This window comes from Calypte anna, chromosome 9 (genome assembly GCF_003957555.1).
Source record: "Calypte anna isolate BGI_N300 chromosome 9, bCalAnn1_v1.p, whole genome shotgun sequence".
NCBI lineage: Eukaryota > Metazoa > Chordata > Aves > Apodiformes > Trochilidae > Calypte > Calypte anna.
This window is the reverse complement of record NC_044255.1, coordinates 6,260,827-6,283,052: the sequence shown is the minus strand read 5'-3', so window position 1 is coordinate 6,283,052 and position 22,226 is coordinate 6,260,827. Positions and strand designations below refer to the sequence as shown.

The 22,226-nt window shown below is 45.7% G+C and overlaps 1 protein-coding gene across 6 annotated transcripts in view; it reads left to right on the top strand.

The window, feature by feature from the left end:
- MYO7B (myosin VIIB) overlaps positions 1 to 19,981 on the top strand; it is a 58,963-nt gene extending 38,982 nt beyond the window's left edge. For all 6 annotated transcript variants that reach the window (XM_030456382.1, XM_030456381.1, XM_030456377.1 and 3 more), the window contains 14 exons: positions 439 to 620; positions 1,369 to 1,496; positions 2,017 to 2,174; positions 2,662 to 2,815; positions 4,256 to 4,411; positions 12,557 to 12,662; positions 12,800 to 12,913; positions 13,202 to 13,289; positions 14,358 to 14,464; positions 14,917 to 15,102; positions 15,915 to 16,031; positions 16,602 to 16,685; positions 17,420 to 17,539; positions 18,267 to 19,981. In XM_030456382.1, coding sequence (XP_030312242.1) covers positions 439 to 620; positions 1,369 to 1,496; positions 2,017 to 2,174; positions 2,662 to 2,815; positions 4,256 to 4,411; positions 12,557 to 12,662; positions 12,800 to 12,913; positions 13,202 to 13,289; positions 14,358 to 14,464; positions 14,917 to 15,102; positions 15,915 to 16,031; positions 16,602 to 16,685; positions 17,420 to 17,539; positions 18,267 to 18,350 — 1,784 coding nt within the window. In that variant the 3' untranslated portion in view covers positions 18,351 to 19,981. The remainder of the gene's footprint in view (positions 1 to 438; positions 621 to 1,368; positions 1,497 to 2,016; positions 2,175 to 2,661; positions 2,816 to 4,255; positions 4,412 to 12,556; positions 12,663 to 12,799; positions 12,914 to 13,201; positions 13,290 to 14,357; positions 14,465 to 14,916; positions 15,103 to 15,914; positions 16,032 to 16,601; positions 16,686 to 17,419; positions 17,540 to 18,266) is intronic.
- The last annotated feature ends 2,245 nt before the right edge of the window (positions 19,982 to 22,226 follow it).

Below are 22,226 nucleotides of genomic sequence, written 5' to 3'. Positions count from 1 at the left end.
ACAACTCAGCCTGCCTGTATTAGAAATTTGGAGCTGGGCTCCCTGGAAATCAATTTTCCAGGCAAGCTTCAAAGAGGTTGTTAGCTGGAACTTTCTGGGGAATATAGTTGGCTGGAAGAGACAAGGTGGGATGGGAATGTAAACATTAACTTCACCTCCTTACAACTGAGTCTTCCCATGCTTTGCTGCCAGCTCTAGATACAATTCAGCATCCATTTGAAGAAGAGTTCTGCCACTGCTCCTAGTGGATCAAAATCTAAATTTAAGTGATTTTGCTGAAGTGTTACTGGATGATTAGTTGTATTTACACAAATCACTCCCTATTGCTAATTGAATTCAGGCCTTCAAAGTACAACTGCCCTGTCTTTCACCTTGCAATCCTTTTGCACTTTCTTGGACTGTCAAGTCTGAGCAGTACTTTGTTACTCTGTTTTCCAGAAGACCCTGCCATCCTCTCCTTCAAGAAGGGAGACTTGCTAATCCTTACCAAAGACAAAAGGCTGGATGAAAGCTCTAGCTGGATCTCTGCCCAGAATGAAAGAACAGGCAAAACAGGGAATGTATTTTTGGAAGATATCTACATTATTCCTTCTCTTACAAAACCCTCTAGTCAAGTGCTGGTAAGAAAAGCTGAGTGCTCCCTTTGAAGAGACTGGAAGATAAATTATAATAACTGTGTTAAATATGATTGAACTCATAACTGGAAGTTAATTAAGCTCTAAAGGTCTATACCTTCCACTGAATCAAAGAATGTCTGAAAACAAAACTAACCTTAGCCCAAACTCTAAGGAGAAGATTGCAATAACACAAAAGCAATGATTTTCAGAATAACAGTCTGTTCACCAGAAGTCAGTGCCAAGAATTGGTTGCAATTGATGGAATTAGATGTGCACTTGTATTTGGGTGGTGATCATAGATCAGGTCTCATGGGAAGCTCTAAGTTGCAGCTGGTTGCTTTAAAAGAATATATTCTTGGAGGGAGTCAACACAAGGTTTCCCATTGACCACGCTGCTAACAATTGTGTCTTCAATTTTGGAGACTCAGTATATTGGATGCTGTGCTGACAGGTAAAAAGCTGAAAAAGTTGTGGAAAACACACCAGTGGCTAGCAGATCCACTTTTAACAAGTGGATAATCACACGTTTTGATGGCCACTGCTGCTGTGGAAATTACTTCCTTTGAGTATCCTACTCTAAAGTCTTTTCTGAGTCTCTGAAAGATGCTGCTTAGAGGACAGATGGTCTTCTGCAGCACGGAGCACTCAGGCTCAGCATGCACCAGCTGTGTGAATGTGCTTAGCAGCACCTGACATCATGTGTGGTGACACACACTGTGTCCCTGTCACACACATGGCTGTATTGTTCCAGAGTTTGCTGATGATGTCTCCAGACCAAAGGAGGACAGCTTCACAGAAATCTTACATGGATGAACCTGAGGAAGAGGATCCCAAAGTGAAGCCTTACACCCTGGAGGAGTTCTCCTATGAACACTTCAGGTGAAGTTCTCTGTCTAGTGTGTGCCTGAGGAAAGGTCTTGCTGATCCTTAAAACCTAGGATGGAATGGCATCTCCCATTTCTGATTTGGTCTCTTCTCTTTGTTCCTGTCATTAAGTGTGACTTTGGATGTGCAGTGATTCTGGTACATGGCCAACTTGTATCTTTTGTCTGCAGAAATACAAAGCAAAGGGTAGAAGAACTCCAGCTGGACTTACTTATTTCCAGCAGGCCTTATTCTTCCTTCTCACTCCTTTTTCCACACTCACCAACTAGCTTAGACCTTGAAAAGCTAGGGAAAAATTAGTCTTCTAAAACATCTCTTCTTTTTGCAAGTCTTCTCCCCATTGGATCTACAAGAACCTACATTTTCCTGTTCTTGTTGACCTCTAGAATCAAAGGATATTTGCACTCATTATCTTGGGACAGATCATGCCTAGAGATAAGTCTTTGTCATCCTGGCCTCCTATGCCCATAGTAATCCTGGTAATTTTGTATTGCCTGCACTTGTCTTCATTCAGGACTCCTGAGAAGGAATCCATCAGCAAAGCTGTTCTCCAGAAATCCCGTGGGCGCAGTCAGCTGTGGGCACACTCCAAGGAGCCCTTGAAGCAACCCTTGCTGAAGGCAGCATGCACAGACCCTGACCTTCGGGACTTGGCTTGTCAGGCCTTCATTGATATCCTTTCATTCTTCTTCTTGAGAGCACTCAGGGGAAGGAAAAGCCAGCAGCCTGCACTGAACTCAGCTCCAGTGAGATAAATCCACATTTGGAATATGGGGGGTGCATTCGTATCAAGCTGGGGAGTAGCCAGCTCTGCACCACGTGGCATTTTTCCAAGGTCTACACAGAAAAGGTTTCTACTCCCTCCCAAAGCTCTGTAACTTCTATTGGTTCACTTGACTGAGAATGTGCCTTTAGGACTGAGTGGTGTTTGCTGCATATGCCTGGAGCAAGCAGCTAATGCAGAACAAATTGCAGCCAAGCAGCCACCACTGTGTAGGGAAAAGGAGTAGGGGACAGGCAGGGATTATGTTACACACCCTCCCACCAGTATTTGCCACTGAGACATCAACAGAATCACTACTGTGTTAATAAGATCCAGATGAGACTTTCCATTAACCTTCCAAAATTGCCTTGCTTTTGCCCTTGACAATGCATTCACCCACCATGAAATTCATGGGGGACTACCCCTCAAAACAGGCACACTCCTCCGTGGAAGTCACTGACCAGATATTTGTAGCAGCTATGAAAGAGGAGGTCCTACGGGATGAGATTTACTGTCAGATCATGAAGCAACTGACAGAGAACAGAAACAGGTACTGACCCAAGTCCAAACACCCTGCCCCTGTGGAGCCAGGGCACCCCTGCCATGGGGTGAGGGCCCAAGGAAGGGTGGCCAAATGTTGGAGTGGCTCCTTCCCTTCCCCCTTTTTTTTCCAGGCAACGTGGTGGGGCTCAGCTTTGCAGAGCACTGACTGGGAGGCAGGGACAGGCCACAGAATGGGACCCCTGTTATTTGTGTCCCTGGGCTTCCAACACCACCCAGTGCTGGGGGCCGTGCAGCTTGGTGGGAGGCAGGCGAGGCAGCTCCCAAGCCCTCTCACTCCCACCCCAGTCTGTGGAGAAAACACTTTTTTCCTTGCAAAAGGAAGCATAAAAAAATACTAATTAATAACAAAATTGTTTGTTTCTATGTGCAGGGTGTCACTGCAAATGTTAGAGAAGGAGCTTCTGTGTGTTTCCTTTCTCACTGTCCCACAGATGTGTATAACTATTAAATGGTGAATTGCCTTGAGTGCAGTAAATCTTACAGTCTATCTAATGCACAGTCTGTAACCATGGTGCCAGCACCATGCCTGATGTACTGGGACCAAAACAGTCCAGTGGGTCATTCGCTGTTTTGAGAGGGGTCACTGATGTGGAAAAACAATGCTTGAAGGGTGGCTATTTCCATATATTTTCATTAGAACAGCCAGAACAACAAATCTTCCATCGTTCCCAGACTGCTGGGCTGTGGACCATGTCATGGTTTGACACAGCACAAACACCACTGACCTACAGACCAGAAATGGGATTAAAATAGTTTATCTTCATCTGCAAAATTAAGAGAAGTAAACAGGGATAAAGAAGCCAGGACCTCTTTATTCAGCAGAGCCTGATGCCCACTCAGAGGCAGACCTGCTGGCTTTCCCAGCCAATTCCATTTTCTATCATTTTCAGAGTATTCTTGGGATGCAGCTGAAGGATGCTCTGCTTTGAAAACAGAATGACTGATCACCTTCTGGCTGGAGGGCCTTTCCTGTTGGGGAGGGTGAGATGCCAGAAGAGCTTTGACTGGCAGATTTCCCAGGTCCTGAGGCTGGAGCAACTGGCTTTCTGCCTGATAGCTGTACAGACTCGGAGTATTTAAGAACTGTCTCACTACACAGTGACACCTATCTGCTCACTCTTCAGAGCAGGAGTATGAGTCAGGGAAAGTCAAGTACAAGCCAAGTGCTGGTTTTCTGCTGGCTAGCATCGAGGGCAGGGCAGTGCCAGCAGCTGATAAAATACACTCCAAATAAATGTAAGCAGAAAACTGACAGTGATCACTCTCACTGAACAGCAGATCCTGCATGAAGGCTGTTGATTTGCAGTTCCTTGCTGAATGGCACAACATCCCATGATGGTAGTGTGTTTCTCTTCCCTGTGTCTGGTGTGTGGCTTAACAAAACCTGTTTGTGGCTGTAGCAGAAGCGTTTCCCTTCTCTTCACAGGTATAGCCTGACCAAGGGCTGGCAGCTCCTTTGGCTCTGCACTGGCCTGTTCCCACCCAGCAAGTCACTGCTGAAACATGCCCAGAAGTTCATAGAGACACGTCAGAAAGAGCCACTGGCCCTGGAGTGCAGTCGGAGGATTCAGACAGTGATGAGGTAAACACTCCAACACAGAGCCAGCCCAAAGCGCGCAAAAATCACGAATCGCGTGGGTTAAAATATTGAGACTCTTCCCTTCCTTTGTCTCTCCACATCCTTTTTATTTAACTGATCATTGGTTTTAGTTGTCTCACAGACTTTGAACTGCTAAGAGAGGTCTGTGTCACAGATTAATTTTTTTCTTCCCCAGTCAGTGATGTTTTCCAAAGTTCAGCATCACATGTGATCGCTTGCCTCCCAGGGCAGAGCGTTTCACACACACTTCAGGGCCTGCAGCTTGAAATGAGGTCCTGAGTTGTCAGTGACAAAGTCCTGACCTGCTTTCCTTTGGTGAGGCAGCATGTCCTTACCCCCTTACATATGCCTGTAGCCGGAAAGGAGTCTCTTGTCCGGAGTCGATGCGTTGATACGGTGATATAGACTCGGATGTGATCTGAATCTATTGCCCACAGTGCGGAACTAGCAAAGATGTTCTGCTGCTAAGGAAGCAACCAGTCACTCTCTCAGCTAGCTCTAGAATGAGCTGCCTCAGTGGGTGTGAGCCTCACTATTTATTGGCCCCATGGTCTTGCACATGCTCCATAGGGGCCCTGCCCTGACTGGGCACAGGTGGAGTTGATAGCGGCTCACACCCACTTCCTGATGATCAGAGGCACCTGGTCGCTCTGTTCCACTACATTTCCCCCCTCTTTTTTTTTTTTTTTTTTTTTTTTTTTTTTTTGGTTTTGTTAAAAGCCATGAATTAGGTATGTTGGTCGTTCCTTGGAGGTCTATTTGTGGCAGGGCGCGTCCACTTACTGGGCACCCAGAGGGGTCCGTGGTCTGTGGATACGCAACTATAACCCCTCCCGGTGAACAGCAGCGGTTTTGGCCCTAGCCACTGGCCTGTTGAAGGATCTTTATAATAGATCTGTACGTCCGGCATGCGATTGATCTTCTGTGAAGAATAGTGCAACAGCATGGGGGGTTGCTCTGAGTCGCGGCTTGGGCTAAGAAAATTTAGTGTGAAAAGTACCTTGCCCAGCCGCATCTGTGGGTCCGTCTCCTTGCTGTCCTTCTGTTTCTGTAGGTATGTCTTCAGGGTGCGATGAGCTCTTTCTACGATCGCTTGGCCTGAAGACGAATGGGGGATTCCCGTGATGTGCTTTACTCCCCAAGTAGCAAAGAATTGTTGGACTTTCCCACCTGTATAGGCGGGTGCGTTGTCGGTTTTTACTACTTGGGGGACCCCCATGACAGCAAAACAGTTTGTTAAATGACGGACCACATGTAGAGCTTTCTCTCCCGTTTGAGCTGTTGCCCAAATCATTCCAGAGAAAGTGTCCACTGTTACATGGACATACTTTAATCGTCCAAATTCTGGGACATGGGTGACGTCCATTTGCCACGTCTCGCCAGCTTGCAATCCACGCGGGTTCACTCCCATACCCAGGGCCGGGCCAAATTGCGCGCACTGGGGGCAGGCTCTAACAATTCCTTTAGCATCCTCCCATGGTATAGAGAACATGCGCTTTAATGCCCTGGCGTTTTGATGAAATAGGGAGTGGCTGTCCCGAGCCTTTGCAAACTGGCTCACCGGGCTCTGAATCCCTAGGCTGACCAGGGAGTCAGCCTTTGCATTTCCCTCACCCAGTCCCAGGGATGTTTTATGACTTCGAATATGAAGGATACAGCAGGGCTCTGTTCGGACTTTTAGTGCTCGTTGTAACATGTAAAAGAGTTCTAGCAGACGCTTGTTCCGTACTGGTTTAATAATAGCATCTTCAATACGGTTTGCCACTCCGACTGCATATTGTGAGTCGGAGACTATGTTGAGGGGAGCCCGTTGCCACTGTGTGAGAGCCCAAATGATGGCCAGTAGTTCCAGCGTTTGTAGATTGTCTTCCGCAGTGCCTGGAATCAGATGATGTTTCCACCGACCTTTGTCTTGCCATACGCAGGTGGCCGTTTTTGATCTTTTTCCGGCATCGGTGAATACCGTAATGCCAGACACTGGGCGCTCTGAAACCGATGGACGTTCGATCCACTGGAACTGGCTGATCGCTTGCAGATGTTTATGTCTTGGGCCTCTGTGGCGGACTTCCCCAGAATAACCGAATAGTGCCAGTTGTAGAGGCTCGGAGCGTTGTAATAGCCAGTCAAAGTCAGCTGTTTTTATGGGGATGCTAATCCATCCCGGCTCCTGACCGTCTACTTCTAAACAACGCTGCCGTCCTTTCCGTATCAGAAGTGCTATTATTTCGGTCTGCTGCCAAACACCCTTCTGTGGAGTGTGTGGTGTGAATAGCCACTCCAAGATGGCTATAGAGTCCGAAGTTGGGGACCTCTGCTTATGTTGACGTTTTTCGGTGGCGTGAGAATATTCCCCATTTTCCTTATTCCAGCAGAAGTCCTGGAGTAGTAGCGCGAATGGGTATGATGGATGGTTGCATACCCAGATCCCAATGGGTTGTGCGGCATCCCGCCGATCCGCGTAGCTGGTTGCCAGTTTATGGACGACCTGCTTTAAAGCCTTAGTGTGGTCATCTGTCCAGTGTACTAACGTACCTGGATGCGTGCCCCGTAACAGTGACAAGAAGGGGTGGATATCTGTATTGGTAAGACCTATTATGGGTCGGACCCATTGGAGTTCACCCACTAATTTTTGAGCATCGTTCAAAGTTTTGATTGAACTTATCACTTCCAATTTTTGAGGTCTTACCATCGCGTGGGTGACTTTCCACCCCAAGTAGCTCCAAGGCGATTTCGTTTGCACTTTTTCTGGAGCCACTATTAATCCTTTGGTCTTTAGTCGGTTGGTCACTGTTTGACTGAAATCTTCGGGGAATGGGGCTTTTTGGCAAAACAGTATGTCGTCCATATAGTGATATATTAATGTATCTGGCATCTCATTGCGGATTGGCGATAATGCCCAGGCCACGTACATCTGGCATATCGTCGGGGAATTTTTCATCCCCTGTGGCAGGACAACCCATTCGTATCTTTCCACGGGTTCACTTTTGTTGATGGACGGAATCGTGAACGCGAAGCGCGCTGTGTCTTTAGGATCCAGGGGAATATTAAAGAAACAATCTTTGAGATCGATAACCAGAAGGTGCCAGTCTCTTGGTAACATCGTGAGTAGGGGCAGCCCGGGTTGGAGGGCTCCCATTGGCCACATCTGGTTATTGACCTTTCGTAGATCTTGTATTAGTCTCCATTTACCTGATTTTTTAGGAACCACGAATATTGGTGTGTTCCATGGGCTTACTGATGGTTGGATGTGCCCCGCATTCAGTTGTTCCTTTACTAAGTTTTTAGCAATTTGTAGCCGCTCTCTCTGTAAAGGCCACTGCTCCACCCAGACAGGGGTGTCTGATTTCCATTTTAGTCTGGGTGTTGGCGGCACTCTTGCAGTGGCCCCTACTGAAAATTCTGGAGGGATCGGGTGGGCTCGGGAATGGAAAGGACGAGTTGACTCATCACTTCTCTCCCGATCAAACCTCCGAGTTGTCCAGGCAAGGCTAGCACATAGGGACGCACGGATATCTTTTGACCTTCAGGAAAGTGGAGTTTAATCGGTTCTAGGGCTTGCTGGGGGGTGGAACCACCACCCACTCCCTGAACGGCGTCGCGGGCTGTGACGAGCTTCCAGTGACGTGGCCATACGTTGAGATTGATAATTGTGACATCGGCTCCTGTATCCAACATCACTGAAAGTGTCTTTGCCTCGTTTTCGGCGACCATTTTTATAATAATAATGGGTCTAGTCTTCATCTGTTGTACTAAGCTTACTATCGTGCCTCCCGAAGACCCAAAACCTCGGTCGCCTCGCGTCGTGTGGGCGTTCTTCCCTATGTTCATTTTTGGAAGGAGGACTAGTTGCGCTACTCGGGTTCCTGCCTTGATTACTAGGGGAGGTGTTAACGTGAAACATGTAATCATTATCTCCCCTGTTGAATCTGCGTCTATGACTCCAGGAAGCACAACAAGTCCTGCCATTCCAGTTGATGAACGCCCTATTAGCAATGCCCCAACCGTGCCATTTTCTTGATGGATTGGTCCGTGAATCCCTGACGGTAGCCAGTAGACCTGGTTTGTTGTCAATGTAATATCTATTGCACAGGGCATATCGAAGCCCAAGCTCCCTCTTGCGGCTGGGGCGGGGAGTTGTTGTAAAGCGCTGGCCCTGCCACTTGTGTCATGGCGCGGGGGCCTTGCGCGCTGCGCCGTCCGTTTTTTTTGTACCAGCATGCCCGGTCGTTGTGATTATCCATCTGGCAGTGGTCACACCAGACGGTGGCTGAACACTGCCTTGCTGAGTGGCCCGATGTCCCGCAGCGATAACAGATGGGGATGGGATTTCTCGGTCGATTTCTTTTCTTAAAATGGTTTCTTCTTCCATCTAGTTTTTGCGCTACTGCCGTAAGAAGCTTTTGAGTGGGCTCTAAGGCGGCAGCAAAAGCATTGGCCATCCCTTGGTGCTGCTGCGTCTGGGTGGCTCTGGCAGCAACCTCCAGCATGTCCGAGACCCCTGCTGTTTTTGGTAATGTAGAAAATAGTGATTTCATTTTCGGGTTGGCGTTTTCAAATGCCAAAAGTTTGAACATTGAGTCCCTTTGCTCGGCCCCTAGTTCAGATTGAGCCGTGACAGACTGCCAGAGTCTGTCAACGAAGTGTTGGTACGGCTCGTTTATCCCTTGTTTCACGGCAGTGAATGAAGGGAGCGGGGTAGGCTCAGGGACTACGTTGAACGCCTGGCGGGCCAAGCGCGCCGTAATATGATGTAGTACGGCCGGGAATTGGAGCTGGACCTGTATGTCTGCGTACTGTCCTGCGCCCGTGAGCATTTCACCGGTTACCCCTACTAACGGGTCGCTGGCTGCTCGTGGGCGGTTCGCCTCTACGTGGGCCAGGCGTTCCCACTCCTTTACCCATACAATCTGTTGGGACGGAGTGAGCAGGTACCTGGCTAGATTCCGGCAGTCATGAGGACAGTTGGTGTCCGCGGTGAATAACCAGTCTAAGATGGCTTGGCCACTTTCTGATCTTAGTCCCCCCTCCCTCAGGGTCTTTTTCGCCTGTTGGAGCATCTTCCAGCTGTGTTGCTCGTAGATGGGCGGCCTGTTGTTATCATACAAGATAGGGTAGGCTACGGTGTTAGGCTCCCAATCTCCTTCGATGATGGCATCACGAATGATGCCGGACCATCTTCCGGGTCGGGATTTGCCGATGCCCTGGTTGGCCTGCCTTGACAACAGTGGTGCTGGTATGCTTTCCTCTTCATCATCGGGGAGGGAGGGTGGGTCTCGGTAGGTGTGAAATGATGACCGTTGTTCTAGATTCAATATTCTCTTCTCTAAGGATTTCATTGCTTGGGTGGATTGTTCTAGTAATGTTTTTATCGTTGATTCTGGCCCAACAGGTATGGCTGATGGAGTGACTGCTGTTTTGTCACACTTATTTTCTGGGCTGGGAGGTAATGGTAGGGAAGGTTTTACATCGCCGCTAGGGTCACATGTTGATGGTTTTACGTTGTCCGGAGCCTTTTCTTCCTTTAATCCGAGGTCGGAAAGGAACTCGGCTATAGTATGATGTACCTTCCCTCTCATGCCCTTGACGGCGAAGCTGTTGTTACTTAGGATAGGGAATGCCTTCTGGGCTCCTTCATCCTCGGGCGGCAGTGGGGGTGCCGAGGGAACCGCGCTGGTTTCTACCTCAGGAGGCGGTGTTTTAATAAAGCTGCCATTTGGTGGCATTGCCGCTATTGCGGTGACGGCAGCCCTTGCCTCATTTTTTATCCCTTCTAGGGCGTTAGTCATCACTTTCCAAGTGGCCTCTACCCCCGCTATATTCTTTTGAACCTCCTGATCGTGGAGTTCATTTAGTAAGTCTCCGACCTCCCTCCAAAGTGCCCGTGCAGTGATCGCAGATGGGGAGTAGGAAGGTCTCTGTGCAGAGGGGGTGCTGGAGGAGAGTCCCATCTTTAGTGATAATTGAGAGATAATGGATCTTCTTACCCAACTGCCGGTTGTCATTTGCCCTGGGTCAGGTCCTGTTTTTTTTTTTTTTTCTTGATCTGACAGAAATTTGGGCTAGACCAAGGTCTATGCCCGCATTCTCCACCAGATGTAGCCGGAAAGGAGTCTCTTGTCCGGAGTCGATGCATTGATACGGTGATATAGACTTGGATGTGATCTGAATCTATTGCCCACAGTGCGGAACTAGCAAAGATGTTCTGCTGCTAAGGAAGCAACCAGTCACTCTCTCAGCTAGCTCTAGAATGAGCTGCCTCAGTGGGTGTGAGCCTCACTATTTATTGGCCCCATGGTCTTGCACATGCTCCATAGGGGCCCTGCCCTGACTGGGCACAGGTGGAGTTGATAGCGGCTCACACCCACTTCCTGATGATCAGAGGCACCTGGTCGCTCTGTTCCACTACATATGCCTGAGGATTAGTCTTGAGTTTGTTGGATCTCAGCAGCACTTAGCTGTTCACGTGCAGCTGAAGTACCAGGTTTTACTCAAGAGAGGTGGCACCAGTGAAGTCACTGACAGGCAGGGTGCTGACGTGGCTGCTGGGTTCCTGCTGGGGAAGCAAAGCAGATCCATGCTGGTCAGAGAGGATCAACACAATCAGCTCCTGTTCTTTGAAGAAACCCACATGAGCAAAGCTCTGAAACTTCCCTGGCTGCTCACACCAGGGCATTTCTCAGTCCTCTGGGCATTGTCCATGTCCTGAGGAGGGCTGAAGATGGGTCTCTGACCCACGGTGCTTCCCAAGCTTCTGAATGACTACCTGGTGTCATGAACTTGGCAGAGATAGTGAAAGGACTACCTGGTTCTCAGGAACTGTAGGGGGAAGGTTTCTGTAGCTTCCAGCAGGCACTGAAATTACCCAGCTTGACATTCACTCTAAGGACAGAATGCTTTGGCATCAAGGTTAACCTCAGCCTCCTCACTTTTGCACCTGCCTGACACAGATCTCTCCAGAGGAAGCTTCCCAGTATCTCCCTCCAGCTTCTCCATTCTACCCCTTTTCTCAGGCTGGACCCAGTGTTTGGCCTGTGGGCCTTCAGGGCCAGGCTCAAGGGGAATGCCAACAGCCTGGCTGTCCCCCTGGCTGGGGGGGGTTGGGCACTGCTGGGGAAATGTCACTGCACATTCAACTTGCCTTCGAAGTGCCTGAAAAATGCCCAGTGAGAAATGCTGTTCATTCTTACTGGCTATGGAGAAGACCACCCACATTATGTGCTATTCATGCTCTGAGCCCTGTTGAGCTGTACAGAACTTCTTCAGAGTGAGGAAGCAGAACAGGCTGTTTGGGAGGAGAATTCTAGCTCCTAAATGGCTCCAGAACTGAAGCTTGGGGGATGGGAAGAACAGCAAAGGCAAATGGTGTTTTCTGAGAGCATTTCTTTCCCTAAGATTAAATCTGCACCTGCTGAATAGAAAATATAATATTTCAGTTGAATGGGACCTGAAATGACATCTAGCCCTGTAAGTAACCTGCTCTCTCTGGAAAGGGGAGAGCATGCAGCTCAAAGGAGTGACCTACAAAACCAGGGGGTTGCAGCCAGCTGAGCCTTTGAGTACACCTTTTCCTCCAAAAACAGCTCCACAGCTTCATCCCCAGCCTCCTGGCCAGCAAGCACCCTGATGGGTCCTCAGCAGATCTTGCCATGGCAATGAATTCCTAGCTGAGACTGCAGGGAGAAATGGCCCAGGAGGCACAGGTTCCAGCCAAGCTGCTGCATTTCCTTCATCTCCTGTGGCATCCCTCTCCTGCAATGATGGAATAGGGCAGGTCCACTCCCCTTCTTCCTGATGCAAGAATTAAATAAAATCTATTTCTCCTTGTGGCCATAATCTTCATTCTTCAGTAACAGTAAGGAAAAATGGTGCTGAATACATAGAAGGGGTAATGGTATTGTCTTGGAAGGTATCTTGCTCATGCAACCTTCTTGTAGAGTAAAACAGAGTTTTAATATATGTGCCACTAAGACACATGGGGGTGAATGTCCATTGGAGCCTGCCCCACCCCACAGTACTAGCACAGCATGTTTTGGATGGAATATGTTGTTTGGATGGAATACTGTTGTTCAGCTCCCCAGAGATTAAACATTCAGCACTGATCTCTCCTGTGGTGCTGGTGTTTTCCAGGAGTGGCTCCAGGAAGTGGGCACCTCACCCTGTGGAGGTTGAGGCCATCTTACAGAACAACACCAAGATCTCACACAAGATTTGCTTCCCCAATGGAACAGATCAGGTGAGAATTTACTTGTTTCCCCAGCCTTGGCCATTGTTCCAGCATTGTTCCATGCTCATGCAGGAACACATTTCAAGACTGGCAGTGTTCTCTCTTCTTCCTCTTCCCTGTGTAACTTGAGTCTTGTTGTCTCACAGACATTTAATGTGGGAACAAACACCAAAGTCCGGACTCTGTGTCAGAACATTGCTTCCAAATTGCAGCTGAGCTCCTGGGAAGGCTTCAGCCTCTTTGTGAAGATTGCAGACAAGGTAACTCTTCTCAACTACAGCAGGGTAGCCAGACTCCCTGCTCCTCTTACTTATTTGCCAGACCACTGAAACAGTCATATATAAAGCCAAGCAACAGAACAGGTCATTACTGCTTCTGTCTTACTGAGAGGATACAACCTAGACTTGAACTTTTAGCACCTGATAATTATTTGGAGTCTCTTGAAGGTGGATAGAAATGCAGAGTTTTATATCATTTATATCACAGGCAGTATTTTATTGCATCTACTAATCCCTCCTTTCTCCCCTTCATTGCTTGGCCTCTTCCAGGTGATCAGTCAGAATGAAGCAGACTACTTCTTTGACTCACTAAGGCAGGTGACAGACTGGAACAGGAGGAACAAACCAGGAAAAGATGGTAAGCAGAATGCCAGCAGGACAAGAACCTGCATGAGATGCTGTCTTGAACTGGAGAAACAGAAAATTCATCCAGTAGGGTTTACTCCATCCTGGGAAGCATGTGGCAGAGCCTTATCATACTGTTTGATGTAGATGGCTACTGCCTGCAGTGACCTGATGCAGCCAAGCACTGGTGTCAGAAACACCAGAACAGGAGGGATATCTCCAGATATTTTAAATTGTTAGCAAAGATTTTTTGACCTGTTGAATCCAAAACACATAACTTAGACATATTGGTTCTCATTATGGTCCAAGGCTCACACGTGCCAGATGACTACCAGCTGACACATGTAAATAAGTTCTTTACACAGTGTCACTCCTGTTTCTTGAGCTGGTAGAAAATTGGTATCTGTGTACAAAAGCACAAGTTGTATTGCCAGAGGAACACAGAATAAAACAGCATATCCCTATTGACAGCAATTCTTTGCTGTCTTAGGTTTTGTACTTTACAGACATTTTGAAACCTACACCACACTCCACTCACATTTCATGTTCAATTACCTTGACCTTTGCTCATTCCAGAACAGATGAGGTTCAGCTTCCTGAAGCTCTACCTCCATGTCTAAGGCTTTCTAACTTCCCTTTTCTCCCAACAGCTGATGCAGCTGCTAGGAGCTCTGAAAAATCACAGCATAAAAGTGTGGGTGCACTAAATCACATTTCTGTAAAGCAGCCCTCAGGGAATGCACCTGCTCCAGTGCAACACGGTTAAGGTGTCCTGTACATTGTCAGGAAGGTGTTGTGAACACCAAGAGGAAATCAACATTCCTACTGTTGCTGTCAGCTTCTTCCTCCCTCTCTGAAGAGCTTGCACCTTAGATCACTGCATGGTCAGTGTCCAGTAACCGACAACTTAATCACTTTCCTAGCAATCTAAAATGGTCTTTGGAACTTTTTCCAGTTTAGGAATTTTGTTTGTTACTCTTAAAACCAGAATTAAATTTTGGAACACTCTTACAGGGCATTTTAAAACTACAGAGCTCTACCTACAGTGCAAGAGAACTCTAACCATGTGTTGTTTCCTTAGGGGCTACTATGTCTGTAACCTATGAGGTGTACTTCATGAGAAAGCTGTGGCTGAATGTAACTCCTGGAAAGGACCTGAAAGCTGATTCCATTTTTCATTACCACCAGGTAGCCAGCTCCCTAAAGCATAAATATAATGGCAGGAAATGTGGTCTGAGAAATACTCCTGAGCAAGGAAGCCTGATGGAATACTACAGCCTCTCTCCTCGAGGGCTGCCTTACAGACCTGCCAGAGGGCACAGCTCTGCCTCAGGACCAGATTTATTTCTAACAGTGTTCACACCTTTGCTACACACTGCTTGTGTTAGGGGCACAGCTCTCTAATCCAATTGTTCCCTGGAGGTGCTCATCTTACTCTGTAATTCTATGGAGAATCATAGAAAGGTTTGGGCTGGAAAGGACCTTTAAAGGTCACCCCGAGAACCTCCAGAGGAAATCAAAAGTTCTTGAGATGCTCACAGACTTAGTGAGACTCACATCCTGAGCTCACAGATTTAGCGTGTGTCTGTCAATGTTTGCTTCAGCCTGTTCTGTCTGGATTCAGAGCTGGTTTCTTGCAGGAGTTGCCAAAGTACCTCAGAGGCTACCACAAGTGTTCCAAGGATGAAGCTGTCCAGCTGGCAGGGCTGATTTACAAAGTGCGCTTCGACGGCGACCGCGCGCAGCTGGCAGCCATCCCCAAAATCCTGAAGGAGCTGGTGCCAGACAATCTGCTCCGAGCAGTCTCCCCAGATGAGTGGAGGAAGGTAAGAACACCAGCTGGCATTGATCATATGACTTCAACAAAGGTTTCTGAGAAGACAGACATCAAACCATGCTAGTTTTGATCTGCCAATCTTTGAAAGCACTTGAGAGGGATGCTACCGGCTCCCTCTGCTGTTTTGCCTCTTCCAGTGCAAACTTCACATCCTCTGCAAAATACCTGCAGGCCTGGATGACTGATTTGAGGTGTACATCTTTCTTGGAGAAATTAACCTATTTTCAGTGCCCAGAAGAATTAGAGATAGGTAAGACAGTGATGGGACTAAGTATTTGAGGATCACATAGAGAAATAGAAAATTAAGACGCCCTAAATATTTCATAGTTTGGCCAGAAAATCAGTCACCCTGTACGGTGTGCATGCTACTCACAGCAAAAGGCTTTCCTATCCACCAAAAAACAAGATCCTTTTCACTTAGTCCACTGAGGATACAGGACACTATTTCAAATACCAAGAGAAAATTCACCCTGTGCGTTTCAGCAGAAAAATGTGATAAATGTCTGTGGGTGTTGAACACTGGCTTTCTGAGTGTTGTTTCATCCCATGTTGCCCCTCTGCCCTGAAGTCCATTCCCTTGTGCTCCTCTCTACCTAACTAATTATTAAGGAACATTGAGGGGTTCTGGGTCCACCTGGCCCCATGGCATGGTAAGCCAGTTTCATTTTCACCATCTTATGTTCCTGTGGGCAAAAGGCTGATCTTGGTGATGGTCTGATGCTATCTTTAGTGCTAGTTCTGGACACTGCAAACCCACCTGTCTCCACCTGACCAGGCTTTGTATCCTTTTTTTCAAAACAGAGCATTATTGCAGCATATAGTAAACATGAAGAAAAAACGGTGGATGAGGCTAAGATTGCCTTCTTGAAGATGATACACCGGTGGCCAACGTTTGGATCAGCCTTCTTTGAGGTGAAGGTAGGTTTAAAGGTCTCTAGGAATGGCTCTGGTTGTGGACCCACCCTGGGGGATATAGCCTGACACTAATTCTGTATCTGTCTGAGAATACATTATAAATTATATAATCCCATCATCTACTGAGGAAAACTCAGCTCCCTGAAAGTGAGGTGGGTTCTTGACCTGTTCTGAACTATGCCTGTTATTTACTGGCTATATTGTTGTTCCAGTTTGATAACTAATATGACAATATGGTTGCAGTCAGACACTTAATTGTCCTGTCATTCTCTACAACAAAATCCTGCCAAATTTTGTCTCTGTGGACTCTTCCCTCAGGACTGCAGTGTACTAAACCTCTTGTTCTGCAGTGCTTACCTGCAGGAATCATTTCCCTGTTGCTACCTTGAATTTCTCCTTCCTAGGCCCTTAACTGGTTTGCAGCCAACCATTAAACCTATTATCAGATAGCCTAGGAAGTAACAGGTTTTTAACTGCTTTTATGTAGCTGTTTTATGACACTGTTAAAGGTCACTGTGCACCTGATACAGCCGATTTCTTAACTTTCTGCTCATATTGCTCTATTGTTTATAGCAAACCTCGGAGCCAAATTTCCCAGAGATTGTGCTGATTGCCATCAACAAGCAAGGAGTCTCACTGATAAATCATAAGACAAAGGTAACAGTTGCTTCTCAAGAGTCTAGCTGAGGAAGACTAAACAGACTGTGCTAATTTAGGGACAGTAACAGGCCATTTTCTGAACAGTAAAGAGAGGACAGAGTGCCTCTGTTCATTTTCTGTGTGAGATCAAAGAAAATGGTATTGCCTCAAATCACTTCTTTGTACTTCTTTCCAGTACCTTGTACTGGAAACAAGGTACAGCATCTCTGAAAAAAAAAAAAGTGGTAATTATGATGCACCCAGGCAAAGTGGCAAGGTCAGGCAAATAGATGGACAGTGCACTGGGGAAATTTGCCTCAGGAAAATGCTTTGCAGGAAACTCAAGCTGTCTAAGCTATCAGATGAGTGCCAGTGTTTCCCAGCTCTCTAACCCAAACAGTCTGGCCTTACCAAGGTCCCAGGCAAAACTGGTATTGAATATCACTATTTGCTTTTAATAAGAAAACAACTATCCAGGAGTTTCAGATTGTTGTCAATATAATGGCATCATACTAAGTCAAAGATCAATATATAATGAAAGGAAGTCTCATTACAGTGATTAATGAGTGACTCACTCATATGGTGAATATACAACACACTACTAGCCTGGATGCAACACCTGATTTATATACACAGGGGATCAAGATAAGTGGGAAAGAAAACAAACCCTCTGGTTCTACAGGCTTTCTTACAGAGCAACCCATCCTCATTTGAGAAATGTTCTAAAGTTCAGGGTTTTTCCCCCCTTACAGGATATTTTGACAGTCTATCCCTTCAATAAAATCTCTAATTGGAGCAGTGGGAGCACCTACTTTCACATGACAATAGGGAACCTGGTACGAGGGAACCGGATCTTATGTGAGACATCTCTGGTAAGTTTGTCACAAGAAATCCCAAAGTTTTGTTATATGTCCAGAGTTGCTACAAAAATAAAGTGCCCAAACAGATGTGAAAATCAATGCAGATACCAAAAGCCTTCACTGCCAAGTCAATAATATTGCTGTTTAGAACTAGCTCAGTGCTCTACAATGTTGTTTGATGCAAAGATGTTTGTCACAGGAACAGGGAAAAATAGTAATTTCCCAAATTCTTCCCAGACAACAAAATTCTGTCTGAGACATTAAGACTGCACTTAGCCACAAAAATACATAAGAGGCTTTTTGGTTTGTATGGTTTAGTCCATTAGTGTAATCCTTGTAAGATTTAACACTTGGCAGTGAATGGCACCACCTTTTTAACAACTGGTTTCAGATTGTCCATGGGCTAAGACAAGCATCACTGTATAGATAACTTAATCTCAAATTTGTAAGGCAATATAAAAACAAAGGACTAACTTCTCTCACAGAAAAGCTTGGATTGCAAAGTACAAGATGTCAGTCCATAGAATGACTGGCAAGGAAAAAACAGAGCTATGTTTTGCAAACTTTTGTAAATCTGTGAGGGAAGGAACTGGGGGAAGAATAGATAAATAATTATCAAAACAGTGATAGCTGAAGATAAGATGTCCACAAAAGAAAGAGAAAACAGGGAGGAAATCATAGCTGGTTTTGCCTCTTGAGTTCTTCGAGGGACTAAAGACTTTTTTTTCTTTTCTGACAGGGTTACAAAATGGATGACCTGTTAACATCCTATGTCCACCTGCTAATGAATGCTGTAAACAAGCAAAAGAACCTCCCAGCCTGAGAGTGCAAATAGAACCCATGACCTGTACCTGTGCCAAACTACCTGCAATTTCATCTCCTGGAAGAAATGCTGTGTAAAAATACTAATTTGGATGATCAGTCTTTTGATCATACACTGGATGAACTGTGTTGCTGAAACATAACAAGAGAAGCTCCAATGAGCGTGTGCTTTCAAATACCTGTAACACTTGTCTGTCCTAGATGTAGTGTAAGAATTCCATTCAGACTTTTTACTTAGATGAAGTTTAGCTGGATTTTAAAGTTATATGGGGCAGGAGGTGGGGAAACCATAATACAAGAGCCTCTTCTGATACTCAAAATCTCCTCCATTCCTAAGAGAGACACACACCAACTGTTTTCTTCCTTTTGGAAAGAAAATGTCCTCTTGTTGCATAGATACTTACTAAATGCATAAACTCCTCAAGTCTTTGCAAATGAAGGTAATGTTTTCGGTTTTTTCCTACTGGAAATTCCAAGAGTGGAGGAATGCCCTTTAGTTGTAGGCTAACTGGGCACTTTGGAAGGAAAGATGGAGGTTTTCATCCTTTTATCACTAGGTTATGTACTGCAGGTTACAGTAGGCTATGGCAAACAGTTCCTGTCAGAATGCAATTGTTATTCCTGGGTGCTGCTAAATTAGCAGGCTCTGCACTGGTTTGCCATTGCCATGGTTAAATTGTTTTCTTCATACCATATTTTATAATGCACTTGGAAACTAACCACTTCTTTCTACTATGTAGTTTCTAGTACGCACAAACTGAAATAAGACTGGATTTTGAGTGCATTACTTTTACTCAGTTGCTCCTATTTCAAGTTATAGATGTGCTTATTCAGTGCAAATCAGGATCAAAGAGATCAGTCGAACAGACATCTGTTGAAAAGAGACTTTTCTTCTCTATAAAAATGTTCTCAGCTTGGAGTTAGGCAGACATTCACTAATGAGACAAGAATAGTTGCTTTAATTTCTCCTGATCTTTTCTATTTTCTGTTTAGCAGGCACTTAGACTGGTAGAATTTGATTCAGCATTTGTTCATCTCTCAGACCTTTGTAAACACAAAGCTTTGGTCCTACAAGAACCAAAGTGTGAGCAGAGTGTAAAGCATGTGTGCACTGTGGTTATAGGAAACCTAGATGCTTACCCCATCAGAGAACAAGTTCTCCCTCCTCCTCACTGGTCAGCCCTCCCTTGCTCACGCTGAAACCTGCACATGTCTTAAAGCATTTATACCAAGTTCCTTGAGACAAAATCTGGCAGTGCTGGAGAAGCAGCACTGCTAGATCTCTGAAATTTGCCAATGTATGCACAATGGTTCTCTTGTTCCCTCTGATACGTGAGTGTGAAATTCAAACCCTGATGGGGAGTTTTGTACATGGGTGGCAGGGAAGAGCCCCACTCTCCCTGTGCATTGAAATGAGTGCCACACCTGTCAGAATAGTTGATCCTTTTGCTAGCAGTTAGATATTCCTGCTGAAATGTCCATTGCTGGCAATGGAAACTTGAGACTAATAGAATTATTTTCTCTGGTCTAACAGGCTGTGAGAGGCATTCAATACTGTACCTGTACAAAAAGAAATTTTGCAGCCAAGCTATACTGTTTCCTGTTTTTTCAATAAACACTGCAGAAATTCAACCACAATGTCTTTTTTTAAGAGAATCGAATGTTTGCTCCAGATCCAAATACAGATCTTACTCCAGAAACCTCGAATACACGACCCCTCGGTGCATATCCCATGCTGTTCCTCAATTGGACTCCAAAACTCCACACAAACAGGCTGGGCCAAAAAATGCAAAGAGTAACCACTGAAAACTTTTACTGGCCCTAACCCTCTCATGGAACCCTACCCACAGCACCACCAAGAATCGGCTTACGAGTTTGCTTTATTACCAAAAACCTCAAATATATCACTGCTCAGTGGCTACACTCTCGCTGTTGCTCAAGATGGCGCCAAAACCATACGAACGGGCCTGGCAAAAAAATGCAAAGATTGAACACTGAAAACTTTTGCTGGCCCTAACCCTCTCATGGAACCCTACCCACAGCACCACCAATAACCAGGCTACGGGTTTGCTTTAGTACCAAAAACCTCAAATATACCAGCCCTTGGCAGCCACTCTCCCACTGTTTCTCAAGATGGCGCCAAATCACCACACAAACGGGCCTGGCAAAAAAATCTAAAGAGTGACCACTGAAAACTTTTGATGGCCCTAACATTCACACGGAACCCTACTCACAGCATAACCAACCATCGGGCAACGGGTTTGCTTTAGTACCAAAAACCTCAAATATATCACTGCTCAGTGGCTACACTCTGGCTGTTGCTCAAGATGGCGCCAAACACCATGCGAACGGGCCTGGCAGAAAAAAGCAAAGATTGAACACTGAAAACTTCTGCTGGCCCTAAACCTTAACAGGAAGCCAACTCACAGCACCACCAACAATCAGGCTATGGGTTTGCTTTACTATCAAAACCCTCAAATATACGACAAAAGCTTCACGACTTGGTCACACTTATGCTCAGAATGAATGATTAATTTACATACACAATTTACTCTTACAACAACAGAGTACAGAATAAAACTGTTGTGTTAAAGGAGTAATTTGGCAGAAAATAAAACTCCTTGTCTTCCAGCTGACCCTCAGATACTAGAGGGGGTGGTGGGGCTTAGATTCTGAGAGATACCTCATTTGGTGTTAATAATCTGGTTGCATTCAATACAGACACTGAACTCTCCCCAATTCCACTGCTAATGCTGCACTGTCCATCCAGTCCTGCTGAACACCAACTATCCCAGCCACACGCAGAGTTTGGCTGTGTTCACGGAGAACTCTCATGGCCAGATTAATGAATAGTGGAATTTACTGAAGCAGCAGTGTACAAGCTCCTTAGTTTGCCAGTGATAAATTCACTGTCTGCAAAGAATATGCAATTCCCTAGGTTATGAGTAATGCAGCCTGGATACAGAGGTGTAAAGAAAGTGACTACAGAGAGTCAGACTGTTCCAGACACTTGGTACAGTCAAGTGTTGGGATCTTATCCAAAGGCATCCCAATGGGGGGAAGAGAGGCTCAGCCCATTGACCATTCCCAGAGGTCAGAGACCATCCCTGCAGTGGTATTCTCCCTGACATCCATTGTCAGAATCACAGCAGATCCCTCAATCCAGAGGTTGATCTTTAATATTTCCAGTAACACAAAATGTTTTATTATGCATTAACCTGGTAAAATTTAATAGCCTACAAGAGGTTTTGGCTAATCGGCATCAGTTTATAAATGCTCAATTGGAATCAAAATATTTGAGATTAAGGGAACAAGTAAAAACATGATCAGTAGGAACACGAACTGATGGGCACTGTTAGAGTATGTGAATCATCTGAGCACTCACTAATTTGGCTCCTCTTGTTCAAAACCAGTATCTGGCAATAATAACATGATCCCAAAGAAAAGCTATGGGGATAATAATAATAACTATGGGGAAGTTATTTAGTGCCTCATAAAAGCTGTATGGTTTATCCATGTTGTCACTGCCTATGCCAGCAAAGGGGTGACTGATTACCATGTATTCATTATCAGGTATCCACTCTGAATTAACCAGATTAGGCTACCTGGCACTTCTTTACTATTTACAGCACAACCGTCTGTAACATTTGGTTTAAGTCAACAAAAAGGAGCCTTTAAACTGAATCTAGTAAGAGTTACAATGTATTAAAGCAGCAGGTACTAAATGTTTATTATTCATCAGTATTATAATTTATTGCTTAAACATCTGGAATCCATAACCACAGCCTGACAGAATGATATTATTAGCTAGGAGAACAAAATAAAAATATAAACAAATTTGTTAGACAGCTGCAAAGCCCAGCTCCAATGGGCATCA